The 18,587-nt window shown below is 39.9% G+C and overlaps 4 protein-coding genes, 1 non-coding gene and 1 pseudogene across 6 annotated transcripts; 1 reads left to right on the forward strand and 5 right to left on the reverse strand.

Moving 5' to 3' along the window:
• Positions 1 to 2,436: 2,436 nt before the first annotated feature.
• Positions 2,437 to 3,753, reverse strand: LOC101299695 (annotated as a pseudogene).
• Positions 3,754 to 5,324: 1,571 nt separating this feature from the next.
• Positions 5,325 to 7,642, forward strand: LOC101302182. 2 transcript variants are annotated; one of them, XR_185021.1, is made up of 2 exons: positions 5,325 to 5,663; positions 7,006 to 7,642. It is a non-coding gene; the product is annotated as an uncharacterized LOC101302182 (transcript). The 2 variants fall into 2 exon arrangements; XR_185022.1 differs by lacking the exon at positions 7,006 to 7,642 and adding an exon at positions 6,131 to 6,873 and having other exon boundaries at positions 5,614 to 5,663.
• A 52-nt stretch (positions 7,643 to 7,694) lies between these two features.
• Positions 7,695 to 8,996, reverse strand: LOC101299984. The gene is made up of 3 exons (XM_004305887.1): positions 8,838 to 8,996; positions 7,796 to 8,237; positions 7,695 to 7,712 (listed from the first exon to the last, which is right to left on the reverse strand). The coding sequence occupies exons 1-3, from the start codon at positions 8,867 to 8,869 to the stop codon at positions 7,695 to 7,697; spliced, it is 492 nt and encodes a 163-aa protein (XP_004305935.1). The 5' UTR covers positions 8,870 to 8,996.
• A 965-nt stretch (positions 8,997 to 9,961) lies between these two features.
• Positions 9,962 to 12,209, reverse strand: LOC101302473 (glyceraldehyde-3-phosphate dehydrogenase 2, cytosolic-like). The gene is made up of 11 exons (XM_004303965.1): positions 12,182 to 12,209; positions 11,999 to 12,099; positions 11,660 to 11,775; positions 11,456 to 11,567; positions 11,233 to 11,379; positions 11,064 to 11,124; positions 10,873 to 10,970; positions 10,602 to 10,744; positions 10,315 to 10,398; positions 10,088 to 10,177; positions 9,962 to 10,007 (listed from the first exon to the last, which is right to left on the reverse strand). The coding sequence occupies exons 1-11, from the start codon at positions 12,207 to 12,209 to the stop codon at positions 9,962 to 9,964; spliced, it is 1,026 nt and encodes a 341-aa protein (XP_004304013.1).
• Positions 12,210 to 12,482: 273 nt separating this feature from the next.
• LOC101302769 (trihelix transcription factor GT-1-like) lies at positions 12,483 to 14,834 on the reverse strand. Its single transcript, XM_004303966.1, has 5 exons — positions 14,119 to 14,834; positions 14,007 to 14,045; positions 13,761 to 13,892; positions 12,884 to 13,114; positions 12,483 to 12,792 (listed from the first exon to the last, which is right to left on the reverse strand). Exons 1-5 carry the CDS (start codon positions 14,672 to 14,674, stop codon positions 12,572 to 12,574), a joined length of 1,179 nt encoding a protein of 392 aa, XP_004304014.1. The 5' UTR covers positions 14,675 to 14,834; the 3' UTR covers positions 12,483 to 12,571.
• Positions 14,835 to 15,533: 699 nt separating this feature from the next.
• LOC101303050 (cytosolic Fe-S cluster assembly factor nubp1-like) lies at positions 15,534 to 17,981 on the reverse strand. The gene is made up of 3 exons (XM_004303967.1): positions 17,857 to 17,981; positions 17,655 to 17,756; positions 15,534 to 16,726 (listed from the first exon to the last, which is right to left on the reverse strand). The coding sequence occupies exons 1-3, from the start codon at positions 17,891 to 17,893 to the stop codon at positions 15,792 to 15,794; spliced, it is 1,074 nt and encodes a 357-aa protein (XP_004304015.1). The 5' UTR covers positions 17,894 to 17,981; the 3' UTR covers positions 15,534 to 15,791.
• Between the last annotated feature and the right edge of the window lie 606 nt (positions 17,982 to 18,587).

An 18,587-nucleotide genomic window follows, 5' to 3' on the forward strand; every position in this document is an offset into this window, starting at 1 on the left:
TTTGCTGGGAAATCATTTCAGAATTCTGACTGATCACAGAACTATACAATATTTCCTTGAGCAGAAGATTACAACCCCTACACAACAGAAGTGGTTATTGAAGCTTGTTGGCTATGATTACACCATTCAATATAAACCAGGAAAGAATAATGCAGCCTCTGATGCACTATCAAGGAGAGAAGAACTCACACGTGACCTGGAACCTATTTCTAAGTACAGTACCCTTTCAACAATGACTGGAGTGTCATCACCAGTTCATGACTATGTGCTGGAAATTCAGAAGGCATGTGAGAGGGATGCTGAAACTCTTTCAATCTTACAACAGCTAAGGGAAGGTACAAATCCTCCAAGGTCTTTTACTCAACTTCACTCTCAGTTATTATATAAGGGCAGGATCTTTGTGCCACAGTTGGATAATTGGAGACAAAAGGTTATTGTTGAGTTTCATGAAGGGTATAATGAGGGGCATGCTGGTGTTGCAAGAACCCATAAGAGAATGTTCAGGTCTTTTGCTTGGCCTGGTATGAAAGGAGATATTAAGTCTGTGGTTTCTACTTGTCACATTTGTCAGCAGAATCACTATGAGACAGTCAATCCTCCAGGGTTGTTGCAACCAAATGTGATACCGGACAAAGCTTGGACTCAAATCTCTATGGATTTCATTGAAGGCCTTCCAAAGTCAGCTGGAAAAACAGTACTCTTGGTGGTGGTTGATAGATTGACCAAGTATGGTCACTTTATACCAATGTCACACCCTTATACAGCTTCTACTGTGGCTCAACACTTTGTGAAGGAAGTTTTTTCGACTACATGGAATGCCAGAATCTATCATATCTGATAGGGATCCAATCTTTCTCAGCAAATTTTGGGAAGCATTCTTCACCTTACAGGGAACTACTTTAAACAAAAGCTCCTCTTACCACCCACAAAGTGATGGCCAAACTGAGAACCTGAATAGGACAGTGGAGCAGTACCTCAGGTGTGTGGTTGGAGAAAGACCAAGTTCTTGGGTTGAAGCCATACCATGGGCTGAGTACTGGTACAACTCAGCTCATCATTCAGCCATTGGCATGACTCCATTTAAAGCTCTATATGGATATGAAGCTCCAGCTGTGAAAGCTTATGAGGTGGGTGGGACTGCAGTGGCATCAGTGGATGCTCAATTACAATTAAGAGATGAGTTATTGGCTAGTCTGAAGAGAAATTTGCAAGTGGCTCAATGCAGAATGAAAAATTTCTATGACAAGCATCACTCAGAGAGAAGTTTTGAAGTGGGAGATTGGGTTTATCTCAAACTACAACCTTATCGGCAGCAGTCAGTGCAAAAGCGATCCAGCCACAAACTAGCTCCAAGGTATTGTGGCCCTTATCTCATTATACAGAAGATCGGATATGTTGCTTATAAGCTGAAATTGCCTGATTCATCAAAGGTTCATCCAGTGTTCCATGTGTCACTGCTAAAGAAGAAAATGGGAGACTTTGTGGTGGTTGCTACACACTTGCCTCCTGACCTTGATCCACATAACCCTAGATGGTACCCAGCAAAAGTTTTGGAAAGAGGGGTTTTCAGGAAGAACAATGCACCAGTAACTAAATGGTTGATTAAATGGCTTGGTGCTGCTGAGGAGGAGGCCACGTGGGAGGAAGCAGATGACATTCAACGCAGGTTCCCAGATTTCACTGATAAGTGAGCTTGAGGACAAGCTGTTTTTTGGGAGGGATGAATTGTTATGATTGTAGTCTTTCCTTGTCTAGTTTAACTAGGAGAAGTGTAGTTGGTCAGTGGTTGGTCCTCAGGTGCTATGCACGTGAGACAGTTTAGTGTCTGTTTAGTTTAATTAAGTCTAATTAGCCGTTAAGTATGGATTAGAGTTGCATTAGTAATGGACCATCAGTTGTGTGACACGTGGGCCTGTTCATGTGTTGTTTATCTGGGTATAAAGACCCCCAACTGTACTCAGTTTGGTAGAGAATGAAAATCTGAAGTTTATTTCCTTTTCTTTTCTTTCAATTTGTTCTCAGTTTCTTCAGTTAGGGCTAATACCTTAACAGGACGCCGGAACAACCACAAAAATCCCATGCTAGAACGAATCTGAACCCTTCCCCTACCACCTCAGTTGGATCTGCAACTTCCAATCCCACCTCTTCCTTCCTTCCAACTCGCCCACCAACATAGACAAAAATAGGAGAAGAAGACGAGCAAAAATGGCGCGCACTCCAGCTAAACGTTTCCTCTCCCAGGCTAAGACATTATGGCGAGGCCGCCTACAATGTTTAGCTAGGAGAGAGAGGTTTTCTTTCTTAATAGGGTTTTTTCCTTAGGCGCGTTCTATTTTCTAATGCCGCGTGTATGTCGATTGTCCTCATCACTCACACTTGAGTTCACAGTTTCGATCCCCCTTGTTGTTACATCTACCAATACAAGGTTTTAGGGGTCTAATATAATACCTCGGCAGCTCCAGTACTAGTCGGAATGATGTTACGGCCAGCAGCTCTACTACCACTCCAGTCTTTCATTAGTGGACTATCAACAGTCATTTGAGTAGCTACATCACATATCAAAAGAACCTTCAACCAATTAATGATTCATTACAGTCTAGCTTGCTTAGAATCAAATGAGCATACTATACATTCTCACCAGTAACTGAATGGACTGCGGTCATAAGACCCTCTACGATACCAAATTTATCGTGGATAACCTATCAAGACATGTATATTGATACAGTAAACATGAGAAAATTAACCAGTTGATTGAAGTACTAGCTAGCTGATATTGATTTGATTAGGACAATAATAAGAAATGAAACCTTTGCCAGTGGAGCAAGACAGTGAGTAGTGCAGCTTGCATTCGAATCAATGTTAAGATCTGGAGTGTAGTCCTTCTCATTAACACCCATAACAGACATGGGAAACTCGTCACTTGGAGCAGAAATAATTACTTTCTTTGCACCAGCCTATGTAATGGAACATTGTACATATCAGCAACAAAATCTTCATGAACATGTATACAAGCATGTGAAATTTTTTTACCGTCAGGTGGCGTGATGCTCTCTCCTGATCTGAGTTACTCCACTGGACTCGACGACAAATTCAACACCACCATCTTCCCATGGGATTTCATTAGGTAAGGTAAACAAACAACTATAAACAAGCCAAAGTGAATTTCATTGTTCTTGTTAACTACCAAGTAAACACAAGAGTGGGAGTGTAATTAAGAAAATATACCTAGAATCATAAACCTTAACGGCCTTTTCACCAAAAAGAAGTGTGCTTTCATCCTTAACCTTAAGCTCGCCATGCTTCCACTGCCCATGAACACTGTCGTACTTAAATATGTAGCTCTGAGAAGATGGGATTAGTTAATACATGCAACCCCTTTGTGGAGAATTAAGTTACCTAATACACAATAACACAAATTCAACTCGATCCACAATAGTGGAGAATTTGGGTGAAGCCCGGCGAAAGGTAAAATGTTTAATGAAATGTCTCAAAAAAGTTAAAGACGGACACTATATTCATGTAGTTAACTGGTTTTACATAACCACGTGATCAGCAGTCAAGAAAGGATCGTTTATGGCAACGAGTTCAATGTCGTCTCTCTGCAGAGCAACTCTGGCCACGATGCGGCCAATCCTTCCGAATCCTTCATTCACAACATAATCTCCATTCAAGACAAATGATATGATACAAATACTGAACAAACCAGTGAAGAGAGACACCAATACCATTGATGCCAATCTTGATCTTGGCCATGGGTAACAATGTTTATGCTTTGTTAAACCCAAAGAGAGTGAACCAGGGAGGACGGCATGTGTTTGTGATGAAGATGGGGGATCACTGTTAAATTTGAGAGATGAATTGGTTAAAAGAAGGATTAAATTCAGTTTGCCCCTTCGTACTTTAGGTCAATAATTAGTTTGGTCTCATATCTTTTTTTTTTTTTTAATAACGTTGGTCCTTGAAGTTCTATTTCACATCAGTTTAGTCCAATTTTTGAATTGCCCTCCTTACCATGACGTCATACTCTGAGTTGTCCGCGACACAAAAGTCCAGTTTCTAACTTAAAAGGGTAAAATAGTCATTTTATGATATACTAAAATGAAAATAACAACATACAGTTCATCATCAATCCTTCAACTCCCTCCGTTTCTGGAATTTAAGCAATAACTTAACTCTGTTCCAATGCTACTGCCAAGCTCAACCAAACCCAGAAAATCCTAACTCCTCCATTCTTAATTAAACCACCCTGCGCAATAATTGAACACTACCAATATCCCAAAACTCCAACTTCTTCAATCTCATCCCAAAATCAAAACTGATTATCTCATACAAATTCAGTATACTAACAAAGCCGGAAACCAATTCCTTCAACCCCCACCGCCGCCGTGAACAACGTCACTCACGGCGGTCCTCCTCTACCTAAAACCTAAATTCTCCCAAACATCACCAAACTCAATTCCAATTATATACAGAGGTAGAGCTCGAAGAGAAGATCAAGGTTCATACCTCAATTGCCTTCGACAGTGGCCGAAAAACACATAAACTTGCCGGAAAACTGCTTGAGCTTCAATTAATCGATTCTCAGTCATGAAGGCTCCTCTGAAGAAATCGAGACCACATACAGAACGGGGATGGCGAGACTAAGCTATCCACACCAGTCACGCTCACCGCCGTGACCGGAATCGGAAACCCGATCGGAGAGGCAGTCACCTTCTCTCCTCTGATTCTCTTTCAGTAGCGCTCCTCCATGAAATTTGACACAACAGAGACGTCAGGAATGGCGAGAAGAAGCCCTGGCCATCGATAGCACGCTGAGAGACGGCCGGACGACGGAAGGGAGCGCTAAGCTCCGTCGCAACTCAAGACGGGGTTTGGGACTCCGACCTCGATATACTCCAATCCAACGGAGAGTGGAGAGTTCGTTATATTGATGAGGGCAATATATGATAAAATGACTATTTTACCCTTTTAAGTCAGAAACTGAGCCCTTATGTCACAGATAACTGAGCACATGACGTCATGGTAACTAGGACAATTCAAAAATTAGACTAAATTGATGTGAAGTAGAACTTCAAGGACCAACGTTATTAAAAAAAAATATTTGAGACCAAACTGATTATTGACCTAAAATACGAGAAAACAAACTGAATTTAATCTTAAAAGAAAATGCACGAGAAGTAAAAAAACCTTGAAAGATGGGGCTTGAAATGTACGTTTGTTTTTCAATTAAAAAAAAAAAGTACATTTGTTTATACAATGTTAACTCAGATGACTACAACATAAATCAACAATCTTCTTACATGTGGTTTAGGATTAGTAGTAAACCAAGAAAAGGAGGAAGAAACAACAACTGTCTGAGTTATATCATAGTATCATTGCGTCTGTAGCCACCTAATTCTCTAGTCTTAGCTTCCGCGTTGTTCAATTCAATAGTTCCCAATTTCTGTTTTCCCCAAATCTCAAAACCCTAGCCTATCGATTGAAGCTGTGCCGTCCTCAATTGAAGCAAGTGCGACTTCATCTGCAGTCGGGCTCTGATCGCCAACCTCGCCTTCTTTTCTAGTTTTGAGTTCTCTGCTCGCACATCTCACTGGCGCCATCTTCACGCTTCTGATCCTCGTTGCCCTCTCAGCCCCGATTTGCAGTCTTTGGTCACCGATTCGGTACTAGTCTCTCTCTCTCTCTCCTCAACTGTGTTTATTGCTTTCATCTGGTTGGATGTAGAAGTAGGGGAGATGATTTGACAGTGCTAGATGGATATTATATGTGAATACTCTGGGCTTCTAAATCTGATTGTACTTTGAGATGGTGATTTGAGGATATATATATATATATATATATATGGGTGCTATTATTGTGATGGTGATTTTCTATCCATGCTTTGGCTCCAATTATAGAGGATTTGATAATTTCTTTGTTGATTCGGTCACCTCTCTCACTTGAATTATGAAATTTCTCTATGGTCTGGGTTGTTGTGCTCCAATTCGCCAGTTTTCCAGTTTTTCTTTTCATATCAAGGTTTGTTTGCCGTCAACCAAAAGAAAAAGGTGATGATGCAGTTTATATTTTCTTTTTGTGTGTGGACCGGTGAATGTGGCTTGATAATTTGGATTATGGATTGGTTCTCTAGCTCTACTGTGAAGTACATGTCTGAATTTGGTGAAGTAGTTTCTGATTACTCTGATATTTGGACGTTGCTGCATTCAATTGAAATTTGCCTCAGACATTCTGCAATATTCTATTCTAGTAATATGTGCTTCATCTGTCAATGGTTGCTTTAGTATCACTCACTGATATCTAGATTGAGCATCAACAGCTTCCGACTTGTGCTTTGGCTTATCAATTTCTCATGCACCCACCTCAGTGAGCATTAGATTCTTCAGCAGAATTGGTAATATCCTCCCAATTTTTCCACCCTATCATTGGATTTGTGGAATTGATTTCTGGTTTAATTTGCTATGTCATCATCAGTTTGTCATTTTCCTTTTATATCAAAGTTTGTGTCTGCCATCAACCAAAGAAAAGGTGATGAAGCAGTTTTATATTTTCATTTTGGTCTGGTGAATTGGCTTGGCAAGTTGGAGTACAAATTGGTTGTATGGCTCTATGTGCTGGATGTGTTGAGTTTGGAGGAGGTTTCCATATTTGATGAGGAATTTGAAATTTGCTATGGAATTTGTTGTGCCTACTGTTTCTAGTGTGGTTACATTGCTGCTGATATGGTGTTTGGATGAATCCCCTAGTAGAGATGAGGTAGAGATGAGTTGCTGGTTATATATGAGTGCATATGGAGTTGATAATTAAGGCAGAATTCTTCTAATGTTTGTGCAAGAAGCTTTATATGGTTACTGGTAGAGTGCAAGTGTTTCAGATATGAAAGTTAAACAAGATTCAAGTTCTTATGGCAACATATGCAGCTTTTCAGTTTTTCAGTTTGTCAGATTACAATTGAAGAAAAATAATAAAATATATGCAGTTTTCAGATTTGGATTTTTTATTTTTCAGTTTTACATAGTTTGCTGCTATGCTACTGGGTTTATTCTTCATCATGTTGCACTACTACCGGTGAGATTCTTCCAGCAAGCTCTTTCTCCTCTTTTATATACCTGCTGCAAATCAAGATGGAAGCTAGTCTTATCATATCATGATGGGTTTTTGAATTGGATGTTATCTTGTAATTGGCTATAGCTGTGTATTTTTCCAACCAGTATGCTTGTTACCAAGCATATGGTTGAGGGGGGACTGTTAACAGTGTAGCACTTATATTAGTCTTTTGGCTTGTAATACCTATTGCCTAGCTGAGTTGTACTGTTCTCCTTATCTAAGAATTCACAATGTAGTTCTTTACAGATTTAACGTTTTCCTTTACTGCTTCCTTTTATTTTCTGCATCTGGCTTCAATAATCCATGATTTCTAGAATCCTATCAAGGTTTAATCGTTGTTTTGGATCTTGCTAATGATAATTATAGTAGGATTTATGTAGTTATCCGTAAGAAGTCTATTAATTTTTTGTCTCAACTTCAAGCCTCAAACCCAATGTACTTCGCATATTAGAGTGAAAATTACAAACTGAATTAATTGTGAATCAAATGTATTCGATACAATTGTGGTAGGTGCCTAGGCGGGTAGATACTGTAGTATGAATTAAACAGGTAGCTCATTCATGATTTGGTTCTGGTTTTGTGCTTCATGCTCAGTCCAGCGGCATATCCTGATGATCAGCTCCTTCAGTCTTTCAGAGGCACGAGCAATTCCTGCAACTGCGAAACTCTCAATCAAGTCGCCACTCATCACAATTAGCTTCTCTTTCAATTCACCAATGGCTAGAACAAGAGCTGAGACTCCACTTTCACATAATGTTTTCAAGTATTGGTATGACTTGCTCGCAACACTAACAAAACAGATGCTCCAGATGAAGAGAACGAGCCAACCAAAAGGTGGAAAGAGGATGAGCAGCTCTAAAGTGAAAACCAGAGTTCCCAACATGATGATAATCCTATTCATGAATTTACGAAAGTCTACTGTACCGTGATCATTTTGGATTATCATGACACCTATTGACCCGAAGTAAGCCGAGACGTCGATAACAAACAGCCTCATCAATAATGTACTGTTGTAGTCTGGAGATGAATTTGCAAATTTCAATTGCAGGCAAAAGCCAACGATGGTGATGAGAGAAACAATACATTTGTTCAATCCCACCATAGATTTGCTCCTAGGTGCACCCTGCTCCATTCTGTTATTTATTAAGACCATAAGAAAATTGACCGAGTTAAAAATTATTCATCAAATTAGTGAAAAAGATCGACTATGGCTACGAATGAGTTGCAGCTAGCTAGGAAGGTTTATCCATTGCCTTTGTTCCTCCTACATGGAATTTCCCTATATTCTTCAATATCTGAAAGAGATCCTTGAGCTTTAATGATGAAAAATCAATTGAGCATGTTGATTATGCGCAACAAGAAGGTAATATTGGATTTAATTCCACCAACTTCAGACTACAATTTGAAGGAAACACTCCAAATTTCTTCCAGAAAGTTCAGATTAGATGGAGAACATAATGTATTTCCCCTCAGTAATATGCTAGAGTTCCTCAGTATAATTGAGCAAGAAGCATGAATTTGAGACGACAACGACAACGACGGAGACTGAACAGAAATAGCTAGCTAGGAGTTGCGACAGCAGTAGCTCTACATTTCTATCAACAGGTCTAAAGCATGAAGATCATATTAATATTAACGGAAACCATGAAGATCGTAAGCAAGTGAAAGAATATATAAGCTAAGACTACTAAAGCATGCAAAATATATTGTAGTAAGAATGTAAGATGACTAACACTGGCAAGTTAACAGAACTGCTGTTCCCCATTCCGCAGCTTCTCGATCTCTGTGGAGCTCAAACCTTCCTCCCTCTCGCTTCTTACTCCCTTGGGATATATGGAAGAAATGAAGTTATAAGGCTTGGGATATATGGAAGCAATGCAGTTATATGGATTAGACATACTTATAGGAATCCAGACATACTTTCAAAACTCTGCATTATTGTCATTTTCTAAACTCCCTGCCTTCGTGTAATTTTCATAACTCCCTGCGCCTTATTAGTGTCATTTTCTAAACTCTCTGCCTTTAGTGTCATTTTCAGAGAAATGGACCAAATCAACTCATTGCCAAGAATATGAGTCATATATATACTGCTCCCTGCCTTTGTGTCATTTTCCAAACTCCCTGCCTTATTGTCATTTTCATAACTCCCTGCCTTTGTGTCAAAATCCAAACTCCCCCCTGCCCTAGTGTCATTTTCCAAACTCCCTGCCTTATTGTCATTTTCAGAGAAATGGACCAAATCAACTCATTGCCAAGAATATGAGTCATATATACTGCTCCCTGCCTTTGTGTCATTTTCCAAACTCCCTGCCTTATTGTCATTTTCATAACTCCCTGCCTTTGTGTCAAAATCCAAACTCCCCCCTGCCCTAGTGTCATTTTCCAAACTCCCTGCCTTATTGTCATTTTCAGAGAAATGAACCAAATCAACTCATTGCTAAGAAAATGAGTCATATATATACTCATGATTATACGAACCAGGTGATTACAAAAAACACAAGTACTCATAAACCTTGCACAATGTTTTGAAGAGGCCATAACTCTTGGAAATGTGGAATTCCTCTCCCAACTGGTTATTTGTATTCATCATTCATCAATCTCTCTATACTATTCTTTCTTTTTTTTTTCTTTTTTTGTGGAGAAGAACAATCTTAACACAAATCAAAGCAAAACCAAAATCTCTCCCTCGTGTTTCCTCATTCAATTTTGGATTAACAACAGAAGAGTGGTACTGAAGGCCTCCCAAACAAAATGTGTAACACTCAAGAGTCTGCTGAAATATTCCAATAAAAAAATCTGTAGCCATGGTCGAAACCTAGCTAGCTGCATGCAATGATGATTTAGGAACTGACATTGCTTATGCAACTGTGGCCATGTGACAGATCAAGTCGATAACTCGTGAGCTGCAATACACCGTGTTCATCAGAAAACTGTGATGTCAAAAGAAATCTACAATATGCTTATGTAGAAATTGTGGTATTACCTGTAACCCCACTCATTGTCATACCAAGCGACAAGCTTCACAAAGTTGTCATTCAAAGCAATTCCAGCCTTGGCATCGAAAATGCTCGACCTGCAGCATAACATGTATGCACTCCCTCAGAGCCTCAATCAATTAACTGAAGTAAAGAATAGGGCAGTTACTTAACCAAGTGCTGCAGGTTTTATAGAGGCAACAGGTCAGAGTCAACAATATTCTGTCATTCTCACCTGTGGTTACTCACAAAGTCAGTGGACACCAAATCATCGTCTATGTATCCTAGGATTCCCTTTAGGTTACCCTCAGATTCTTCCCTGAATTTCACAATTGAAAGGAAACTCAGATGATTGAGGAGATAGAGGTGAGCATGCCTTGAAAGACAAGCAAGTTATATCATCATTCATCAAACAGAAAAATAGGCATAGAGATGCACCAAAATATGAAACCAAGCAACTCTTTAGTAGTTTAATGTGTTTCAAATTCTATAAGAAACCAAAGTGGATGGCCAGATCCTTACTTGATAGCACTTTTAATCTCATCATAGGCAGCCTTCTTCTCAAGTCTTACTGTGAGGTCAACCACGGACACATCAACAGTGGGAACCCTGAAGGCCATTCCTGTCAACTTCCCATTTAGAGCAGGCAGCACTTTACCAACATCCTATAAATCAAACCAAAACTAGTTCTAAAAATTTCCCAAATCTTTTAGACAGCATTAGAGAATCATACGAACTCTGAAGGCATACGTTACATATACCAATACAAGGTGTTAGGGGTCCAATATAATACCTCGGCAGCTCCAGTACTAGTCGGAATGATGTTACGGCCAGCAGCTCTACTACCTCTCCAGTCTTTCATTAGTGGACTATCAACAGTCATTTGAGTAGCTACATCACATTACATATCAAAAGAACCTTCAACCAATGATTCATTACAGTCTAGCTTGCTTAGAATCAAATGAGCATACTATACATTCTCACCAGTAACTGAATGGACAGTGGTCATAAGACCCTCTACGATACCAAATTTATCGTGGATAACCTACCAAGACATGTACATTGATACAGTAAACATGAGAAAATTAACCAGTTGATTGAAGTACTAGCTAGCTGATATTGATTTGATTAGGACAATAATAAGAAATGAAACCTTTGCCAGTGGAGCAAGACAGTGAGTAGTGCAGCTTGCATTCGAAACAATGCTAAGATCTGGAGTGTAGTCCTTCTCATTAACACCCACAACAAACATGGGAAACTCGTCACTTGGCGCAGAAATGATTACTTTCTTTGCACCAGCCTATGTAATGGAACATTGTATATATGAGCAACAAAATCTTCATGAACACGTATTCAAGCATGTGAAAAAATTTTACCGTCAGGTGGCGTGATGCTCTCTCCTGATCTGAGTTAACACCGCTGGACTCGACGACAAATTCAGCACCACCATCTTCCCATGGGATTTCATTAGGTAAGGTAAACAAACAACTATAAACAAGCCAAAGTGAAATTTCATTGGTCTTGTTAACTACAAGAGTGGGAGTGTAACTGGCGTATAAATAGTAATTAAGAAAATATACCTAGAATCATAAACCTTTACGGCCTTATCACCAAAGAGAAGTGTGCTTTCATCCTTAACCTTAAGCTCGCCATGCTTCCACTGCCCATGAACACTGTCGTACTTGAACATGTAACTCTGAGAAGATGAGATTAGTTAATACATGCAACCCCTTTGTCGAGAATTAAGTTACCTAATACACAATAACACAAATTCAACTCGATCCACAATAGTGGAGAATTTGGGTGATGCCATGTAGGAAATTCCTCCACCGGCGAATGACAAAATGTTTGATGAAATGTCTCAAAAAGATAAAACGGACGCTATATTCATGTAGTTAACTGGTTTAACATACACATACCATGTGATCAGCAGTCAAGAACGGATCGTTTATGGCAACGAGTTCAATGTCGTCTCTCTGCAGAGCAACTCTGGCCACCGTCCGGCCAATCCTTCCGAATCCTTCATTCACAACATAATCTTCATTCAAGACAAATGATATCATACAAATACTGAACAAACCAGTAAAGAGAGACACCAATACCATTGATGCCAATCTTGATCTTGGCCATGGGTAACAATGTTTATGCTTTGTTAAACCCAAAGAGAGTGAACCAGGGAGGACGGCATGTGTTTGTGATCAAGATGGGGGATCACTGTTAAATTTGAGAGATGAATTGGTTAAAAGAAAAGGGTATGAGAAGTTAAAAAAAAAGACCTAGAAAGATGGGCTTGAAATGTACATTTGTTTTTCAATTAAAAAAAATACATTTGTTTTATACAATGTTAACTCAGATGACTGCCACTTGGCTTTTACAACAAATCAACAATCTTCTTACATGTGGTTTATGATTAGTAGTAAACCAAGAAAAGGAGGAAGAAAAAAACCAACTGTACGAGCTATATCATAGTTGAAGTGAATATACAAAATCTTCTAGTCCCCCAGAAGTCTCACTCCCTGATACATTGCACCAGATTGAAGATCATCTAATGTATCAATGCGTCTGTAGCCACCTAATTCTCTTAAATCTCTCAAACCAATCAAGCCGCGACGGGTAAGGAAATCACGAAAGTCATCCTCAGTGTAGAATGTTATTTCTTCAGTCCGAACTATATGGTCGGATTCATCGCAGAGGCAAAGTTTAATAGTTACTCCTGCCAAAAGAAGCATACAGCTACTTACTATGTATCCAGTAAACCAAAATCTTGGTTCCACAATTAATGGAAATGTAATTGTGTGGGATACCTTCATCAAGGTGGAGAGTGTAATTGCCCAAAGGCATATCCCTATCAAGACTCCGAACAACCTGATACTCGTCCTCCAACCAAAATGCTCGCTTAGTTCTTATTCTGAACGCAGACTTGATTGCCTCTTTAATCGCATCAGCAGTTCCATCAATACCAATCCTTCTGGTGTTGTATTCGCCCAACTTGACAGTTATAATCCTTCCACAATAAGATGAGTGTCCCTCCCCTCCTGCCATTAAACAATCACATGCTTCAAACAACTTGTAAAATCAGACTTTTACAAGATGTGTGTATCGGTTTTGGTTGTCATTTTGGTTTTCAGAAGACGTAAAGGCAAATTGTGATAAAGCTTAAAGTGGAAGTACCATCATCCAAGTGGTTGATGACGACAGAAAACTCTACTAATGTGGTAGAAAGGGAAATGGACACGAATAACAAAAGTGAAGCTCCTTGAAAGATGACAAACACATCAAGAATGTACCTTTTTTTTGGTATCACTACTAAATTAGAATGCAACATGTGTAGTTATTAAGGCAGCTTAATATATGCAACATACACAACCTATTCAAATGAAACAAAGTGTAGGTCATACTGCCTTCTTTTTTCTTTTTTCTTTTTTTTTCGGGTGAAGGCAGCTTAATTCCAATTGAAGACGGTGGATATGCATATACTAATAAAAACATTTCCACTACCAATTATAGCAGCATCACGGTTTTTTCAGGTGAAAGCAGCTTAATTCCAATTCAAGGCAGTAGAGATGCATATAGTAATAGAAACATTTCCACTACCAATTATAGCAGCATGACGGCATCTCAATTCTCAAATCATTACTATCTTACTTATATGGCATTGCAAGTCTAGTTACGAAAGCTCACCATTCTCAGGGCCCTCTCTCCAATTCCACGGTGGAACCTCATTGCCTGCCACTGCATCACCCGCGGTAATAGCCAGAGGGTCACCATCATGATCCAACTGCCTTTCCAAGTCCACTGCCGTCCGTTCAGCAGCTATAAACACACACACACACACACACACACACACACACACACACACACGAAAAGCTCTTACCAACCGCAGAAACAAACTCTTAATCCGGTGAAAAACAAAAACTGAATTTATACCTTCCATGGGTCCAAACGGAATGCCTGCATCCTCTAGACCTGCATTGCAATTTCACAGATTACACAACCATCATATATTCAAACAATTCAGAAACACGAAAACAACACTCACTCTTATCAGAGAAACGTATGAAAGACTCGAGCTTCGGAGGCGAATTCGGCCTCTTATAGGAACCACCAGCGGCTCCATTACTAGCCGCCGCATTATTATCCGCGCCACTATTACTATTATGACTACTAGTCCTACCCCTCAGCAGCTCCTGAAGGTCCTCGTAGTACGTCATCTTAGCAGACCTGCTGCCGACCTTGGCTTGATGCCTGGCCTTCTTGAACTCCTTAAGCAAGTTCCGCCACTTGTCCGTACACATGGTGGGGCTCCGATCGAACCCTTTATCCCTCATCTTGGCCGAGATCTGCTCCCAGAGGTGCTTGTTCGACTTGGACGTGTTGAACAGTCCGTCCACCTCGCGCCGGAAGCTGATCAGGCTGCGCGTCTCTTCCTGGATCCATGTCTCGGCGCGTTTCTTGGGGGCGCGGACCTCGTGGTCCTCGCCGCCGCTGCTGGTGTTGGCGGCGGCGGCGGAGACGACGTCCATCATGATGTCGCGGTCGGGGGAGGAGGAGGACTTGTAGAAATCGATTGGGTGGGGCTTTTCGGAGAGGTACATGGCGGCGGCGGGTTGGGATTGGGAGGAGGTTAGGGGTGGTGGAACATGTGATTGTTAGAGAGGAGGAGAAGGAGGATGAAGAAGACAGAAGGGGAAAGGAAGAGGTGGGAGTGGACTCTCAACACACTGATTGGGAAGTATTTGATTGTGCGAATATTTGCACACACCGCGTGTTTTTCTTTTGAGTTTTGACTTTGTAGTTGTACAAGTACATCCTCTCTATTTTAGGAAGACGAAAAAAATCTATATCGAAAAATCTTCTATGCTTCGACATGCAAGACTACAAAAAACGTCGACTACCGAAAATAGATAGAATGTCAGTGATGGTTTGATATGTAGACAGTGGGATCGGAAGTGTTGAGAATGTGTTGTCGGAACATATTGTCGTCTGAGAAGGAGCTCAACATAGCTTCAGATGGTTAGCTCGTGAGGTATGTTTCGTGTAAATGCAATAGAGCAACTAACGTAACCTAGTTTTGCTAGATTTTGGAATGAGGCTCCTCCGTGATTAATAGCTTGATGTATTTGATCATGAAACAATGAGTATGAATTTTTTTTACTTTTTATGTGGAGCATGTCGCATTATATGTTAGTAGTTGTAGCTTCTTCTACACTGGATATTATTTGATAGAAAATAAAATAAACATATCAACCCAAATAGCACAAACAAATTCTTATAGTTCTCTTCCTTGCTATAGGACCTCAAAAGTTCGATCCCGAGCTTATAGCTCATTTCATGCTCATGTCTTGACCAGCAAACCACATATCCAAGTTCACCGTATTTTGGATCCGGAAATGATTCTATTTCCCAAGTTGGATGATGGATCAGGAGAACTCACTTGCTTTGTAGATAAAATTTTGCTTCGATAGGACTTCATAGATATAATTAATAAAGCGGAAGAACACGTACAACAATTCATGAAAGATAGTCACACAATTAAGAATTTAAGATGAGATTTACGTATAGAGAACCGTGGATAAATACATGAGGGGAAGAGAAAGAACATCCTTCATTTGTGATCCATGTAAGAGATCTGATCCAGGTTTAAGAAAAGTATTATTCTACAACCATAGAGACATAGACAAAATCTTGAAATTGGCAGATCAAACCAATCACCTATGCATCATTGTCTACAACATTTCTAGATATGCCCTGATTTTCCATCAATGTATCAATGATCTTCTTCAGTGCAGGTGCGCTCGTGCCACTTTTCTGATCAACAAAGCAGGACCTGCCTTCTTCAGCAGCCTTGCAAAGCTCGGGATCCAACGGCACCTTCCCCAGGAAGGGTACCCCCATTTCCCTGCACATTTTTATAGCTCCACCACCACTATTATCAAACACTTCATTCAAGGCTATTATATCAAGCAATTCTGGCGCTTTCTCTTTCACATACTCTATAACCCATTCTGTAACATCTTTTTCCTCACCTGCCTCTGTCATCCTCAAAAATTTGGAAGCTGCCAACATCGGCTGGCGCAAACCACTCATATTTTCAACAACCCCAATAACCTGGATTCCTACTTTCTTGCAGAAGCTTACTTCTTTCCTCACATCAATAAGGGAAACTTGTTGTGGAGTGGTGACAATGATTGCACCATCTATTGAAGCAGCACCCAGATCTTGAACAATTGAAATGTGCTCATCTGAGGTTCCAGGAGGAGCATCAACTATAAGAAAATCAAGCTCACCCCAATCGACATCCTTGAGGAATTGCTTAATGAGCGCATTCTTTCGTGGACCCCTCCATATAACTGCGTCATCAGGGTCTGGAAGCATAAACCCTATTGACATAACCCCAAGGTTGGACTCAACATAGACAGGAGACCAGCCGAGGTTGCTCTGGTGGATTTCTTGGCCCTCTAGGCCAAGCATCTTTGGGATGCTAGGGCCACAAATGTCGATGTCCAAAAGACCCACCTGGAAGTCCATAGCTGCTAGTGCAAATGAAAGTTGGGCAGAGAATGTGCTCTTACCAACTCCACCTTTCCCTGATAGAACCAGTATCTTATGCTTTACAGTAGCCATTCTTTCTGCAATTGCAACCAAGTCTGCAGAAACATAGACAAAAGTCGGAGGACAAATGCATCAGCCTTGAGCCATGAGCATATAGACAAATCGTCAAGAGAAATGGATGAAAACAACTATTTGTCTACATCAAACAACAACTTGCAAATTTGCACAAAGGATGAAAATCCTAGATGGTTACTGATATCCTAATGCACTTCCATAGGTAGACTTATATTAATACTCTCCTAAGTAAACTTTGAACTTGTGATCAAAGCTGGTAAATGAAACCATCAGAATCCATACTTTGGTCCAGCATTAGGTTCTACTACAAGGTAAAGTTTCTCACTGTTCCACTTAACACAAATCTTTTGTCAATGAATACACACGAAGAAAAAGGCTCATCAACTGAGCTCAGAACTACAATGAGTTCAACAAATGATATGTGGAAACCAAGGCTTACAAATACAAAACCTCATAGCCTCCTCTCTGTTTTGCATCAACATCAAGACTTAGCTAGGCATAAGCAACATACTCACATGAGTAAGTTTCAAAACAGAAGACTAGATATCAGAAAAGGCCAGAATGCCAGACTCTTTCAATACATCCGGGATGTTTCAATCCACATTAACAGTGCTCTTTAAAGACAAATACACTTCAGTGAACAAACTATGCTATCAATTATCATCAACATGCCACAACACAATCAACACCAACAAAACAAAGAAGAAACGGAACAACAGCTACTTCAAAAACCAACACAAATTCCCATGATGACTAAAATGAGGTACATAAAAGCATACACTTGGGGTTGTTCTTCTAATTGAATAAAACGTTTGTACTCAATAACCAGGAACCAAAGAAAGAAACAGAACCCAACAAATCTCCAATAATCAATGAACAAATCAACAAACTTCAATCGAAACAAAACCACAGCTGCAGCAAAAACACACAGAAAGAGACAGAGCAAACCTGGGTCAGGACCCTTCGGAGCAGTAGCACAAATCTGCTGATTGGGGCATCCTTCACAAGAATCAGCCTTCCCCGCAGACTCGGATTGAGTACCTGGGCAATCTGCGCAAACAAACACCCCCAAATTTTCACAACTCAAACTTAAACAACAAACAATAAAAATCAAAGACATCCCAAATCAAACAAAACCCAAAAATCTTACGTTCGTTAGCGTTTTCGGGCACTTGGCCGTTCTCCATGAAGATGAGAAATTGAGAACCCCCCAAAGGAAAGATTCGGGGTTTTTAGGGTTTAAGATGTTTATCGATTTTGAAATGTTCTGAACCCAGATTGTTTTCTTTTGGGGTATTTAAATGTTATAATTATATAAATAAAAAAATTTAAAGGAAACCGGGCGGACTGTTGGGCCGGCTAGGCGGTCGGGTATAATTTTTAAGACCTTGGTTTGTACCCGAAATGCTTTTATTTATTTTAGCGTGGACCGATGCTCGCATTTGTTTTCGACTCTGAGCTTACCCTAGATGGAGGTTTCTATTGTCGTATATATAGAAGCTGCTCAATCTGATGTAGTGATGTTTCGAAAATGGTGAAATCGTCGTCTCTAATTTCAGCTGTTTGAGATCGGCAGAAGATCTCTCTCTCTTTCTCTCTATGTATCCACTGCCATCGATCATTCAGGTAGTTTAGGATTTTACATTGCTAGCTATATATTGTTGGATCATATCCTATATTTAACTCTTTTCTTCGTGCATCGGGACAGCAGTGATTGATGTTTGCCTCCGGATTCAAGTGAACAAAAGAAACAAGGAATTTAAGACAATAGGAAAAGAATTTAGGGTTCTTAATTAACATAGACAATATCAAACATGATTAAATCTATATATACTTGTTGGTAGATAGTATCTTTTGTTTTTGTGTATATATATATATATA

The sequence above is a fragment of the Fragaria vesca genome, linkage group LG6 (genome assembly GCF_000184155.1).
Source record: "Fragaria vesca subsp. vesca linkage group LG6, FraVesHawaii_1.0, whole genome shotgun sequence".
NCBI classification, from domain to species: Eukaryota; Viridiplantae; Streptophyta; class Magnoliopsida; order Rosales; family Rosaceae; genus Fragaria; species Fragaria vesca.

Coding starts and splice junctions, on each gene's coding strand:
- LOC101302769 (XM_004303966.1), bottom strand. CDS start 14,674: ATGTACCTCTCCGAAAAGCCCCACCCAATCGATTTCTACAAGTCCTCC. Junction 13,893..14,006: donor TCCGTTTGGACCCATGGAAG/GTATAAATTCAG, acceptor GTGTGTTTATAG/CTGCTGAACGGACGGCAGTG. Junction 12,793..12,883: donor CACTCTCCACCTTGATGAAG/GTATCCCACACA, acceptor TTCTTTTGGCAG/GAGTAACTATTAAACTTTGC.
- LOC101299984 (XM_004305887.1), bottom strand. CDS start 8,869: ATGGGGAACAGCAGTTCTGTTAACTTGCCAGT. Junction 8,238..8,837: donor AGTTCTGTTAACTTGCCAGT/GTTAGTCATCTT, acceptor AATAAATAACAG/AATGGAGCAGGGTGCACCTA.
- LOC101302473 (XM_004303965.1), bottom strand. CDS start 12,209: ATGGCCAAGATCAAGATTGGCATCAATG. Junction 10,971..11,063: donor CACTGTCCATTCAGTTACTG/GTGAGAATGTAT, acceptor AATGTGATGTAG/CTACTCAAATGACTGTTGAT. Junction 10,745..10,872: donor CTAGTACTGGAGCTGCCGAG/GTATTATATTGG, acceptor TTTGATTTATAG/GATGTTGGTAAAGTGCTGCC.
- LOC101303050 (XM_004303967.1), bottom strand. CDS start 17,893: ATGGAGAACGGCCAAGTGCCCGAAAACGCTAACGAAC. Junction 17,757..17,856: donor GCCCGAAAACGCTAACGAAC/GTAAGATTTTTG, acceptor TTGTTTGCGCAG/ATTGCCCAGGTACTCAATCC. Junction 16,727..17,654: donor TCCGAAGGGTCCTGACCCAG/GTTTGCTCTGTC, acceptor ATGTTTCTGCAG/ACTTGGTTGCAATTGCAGAA.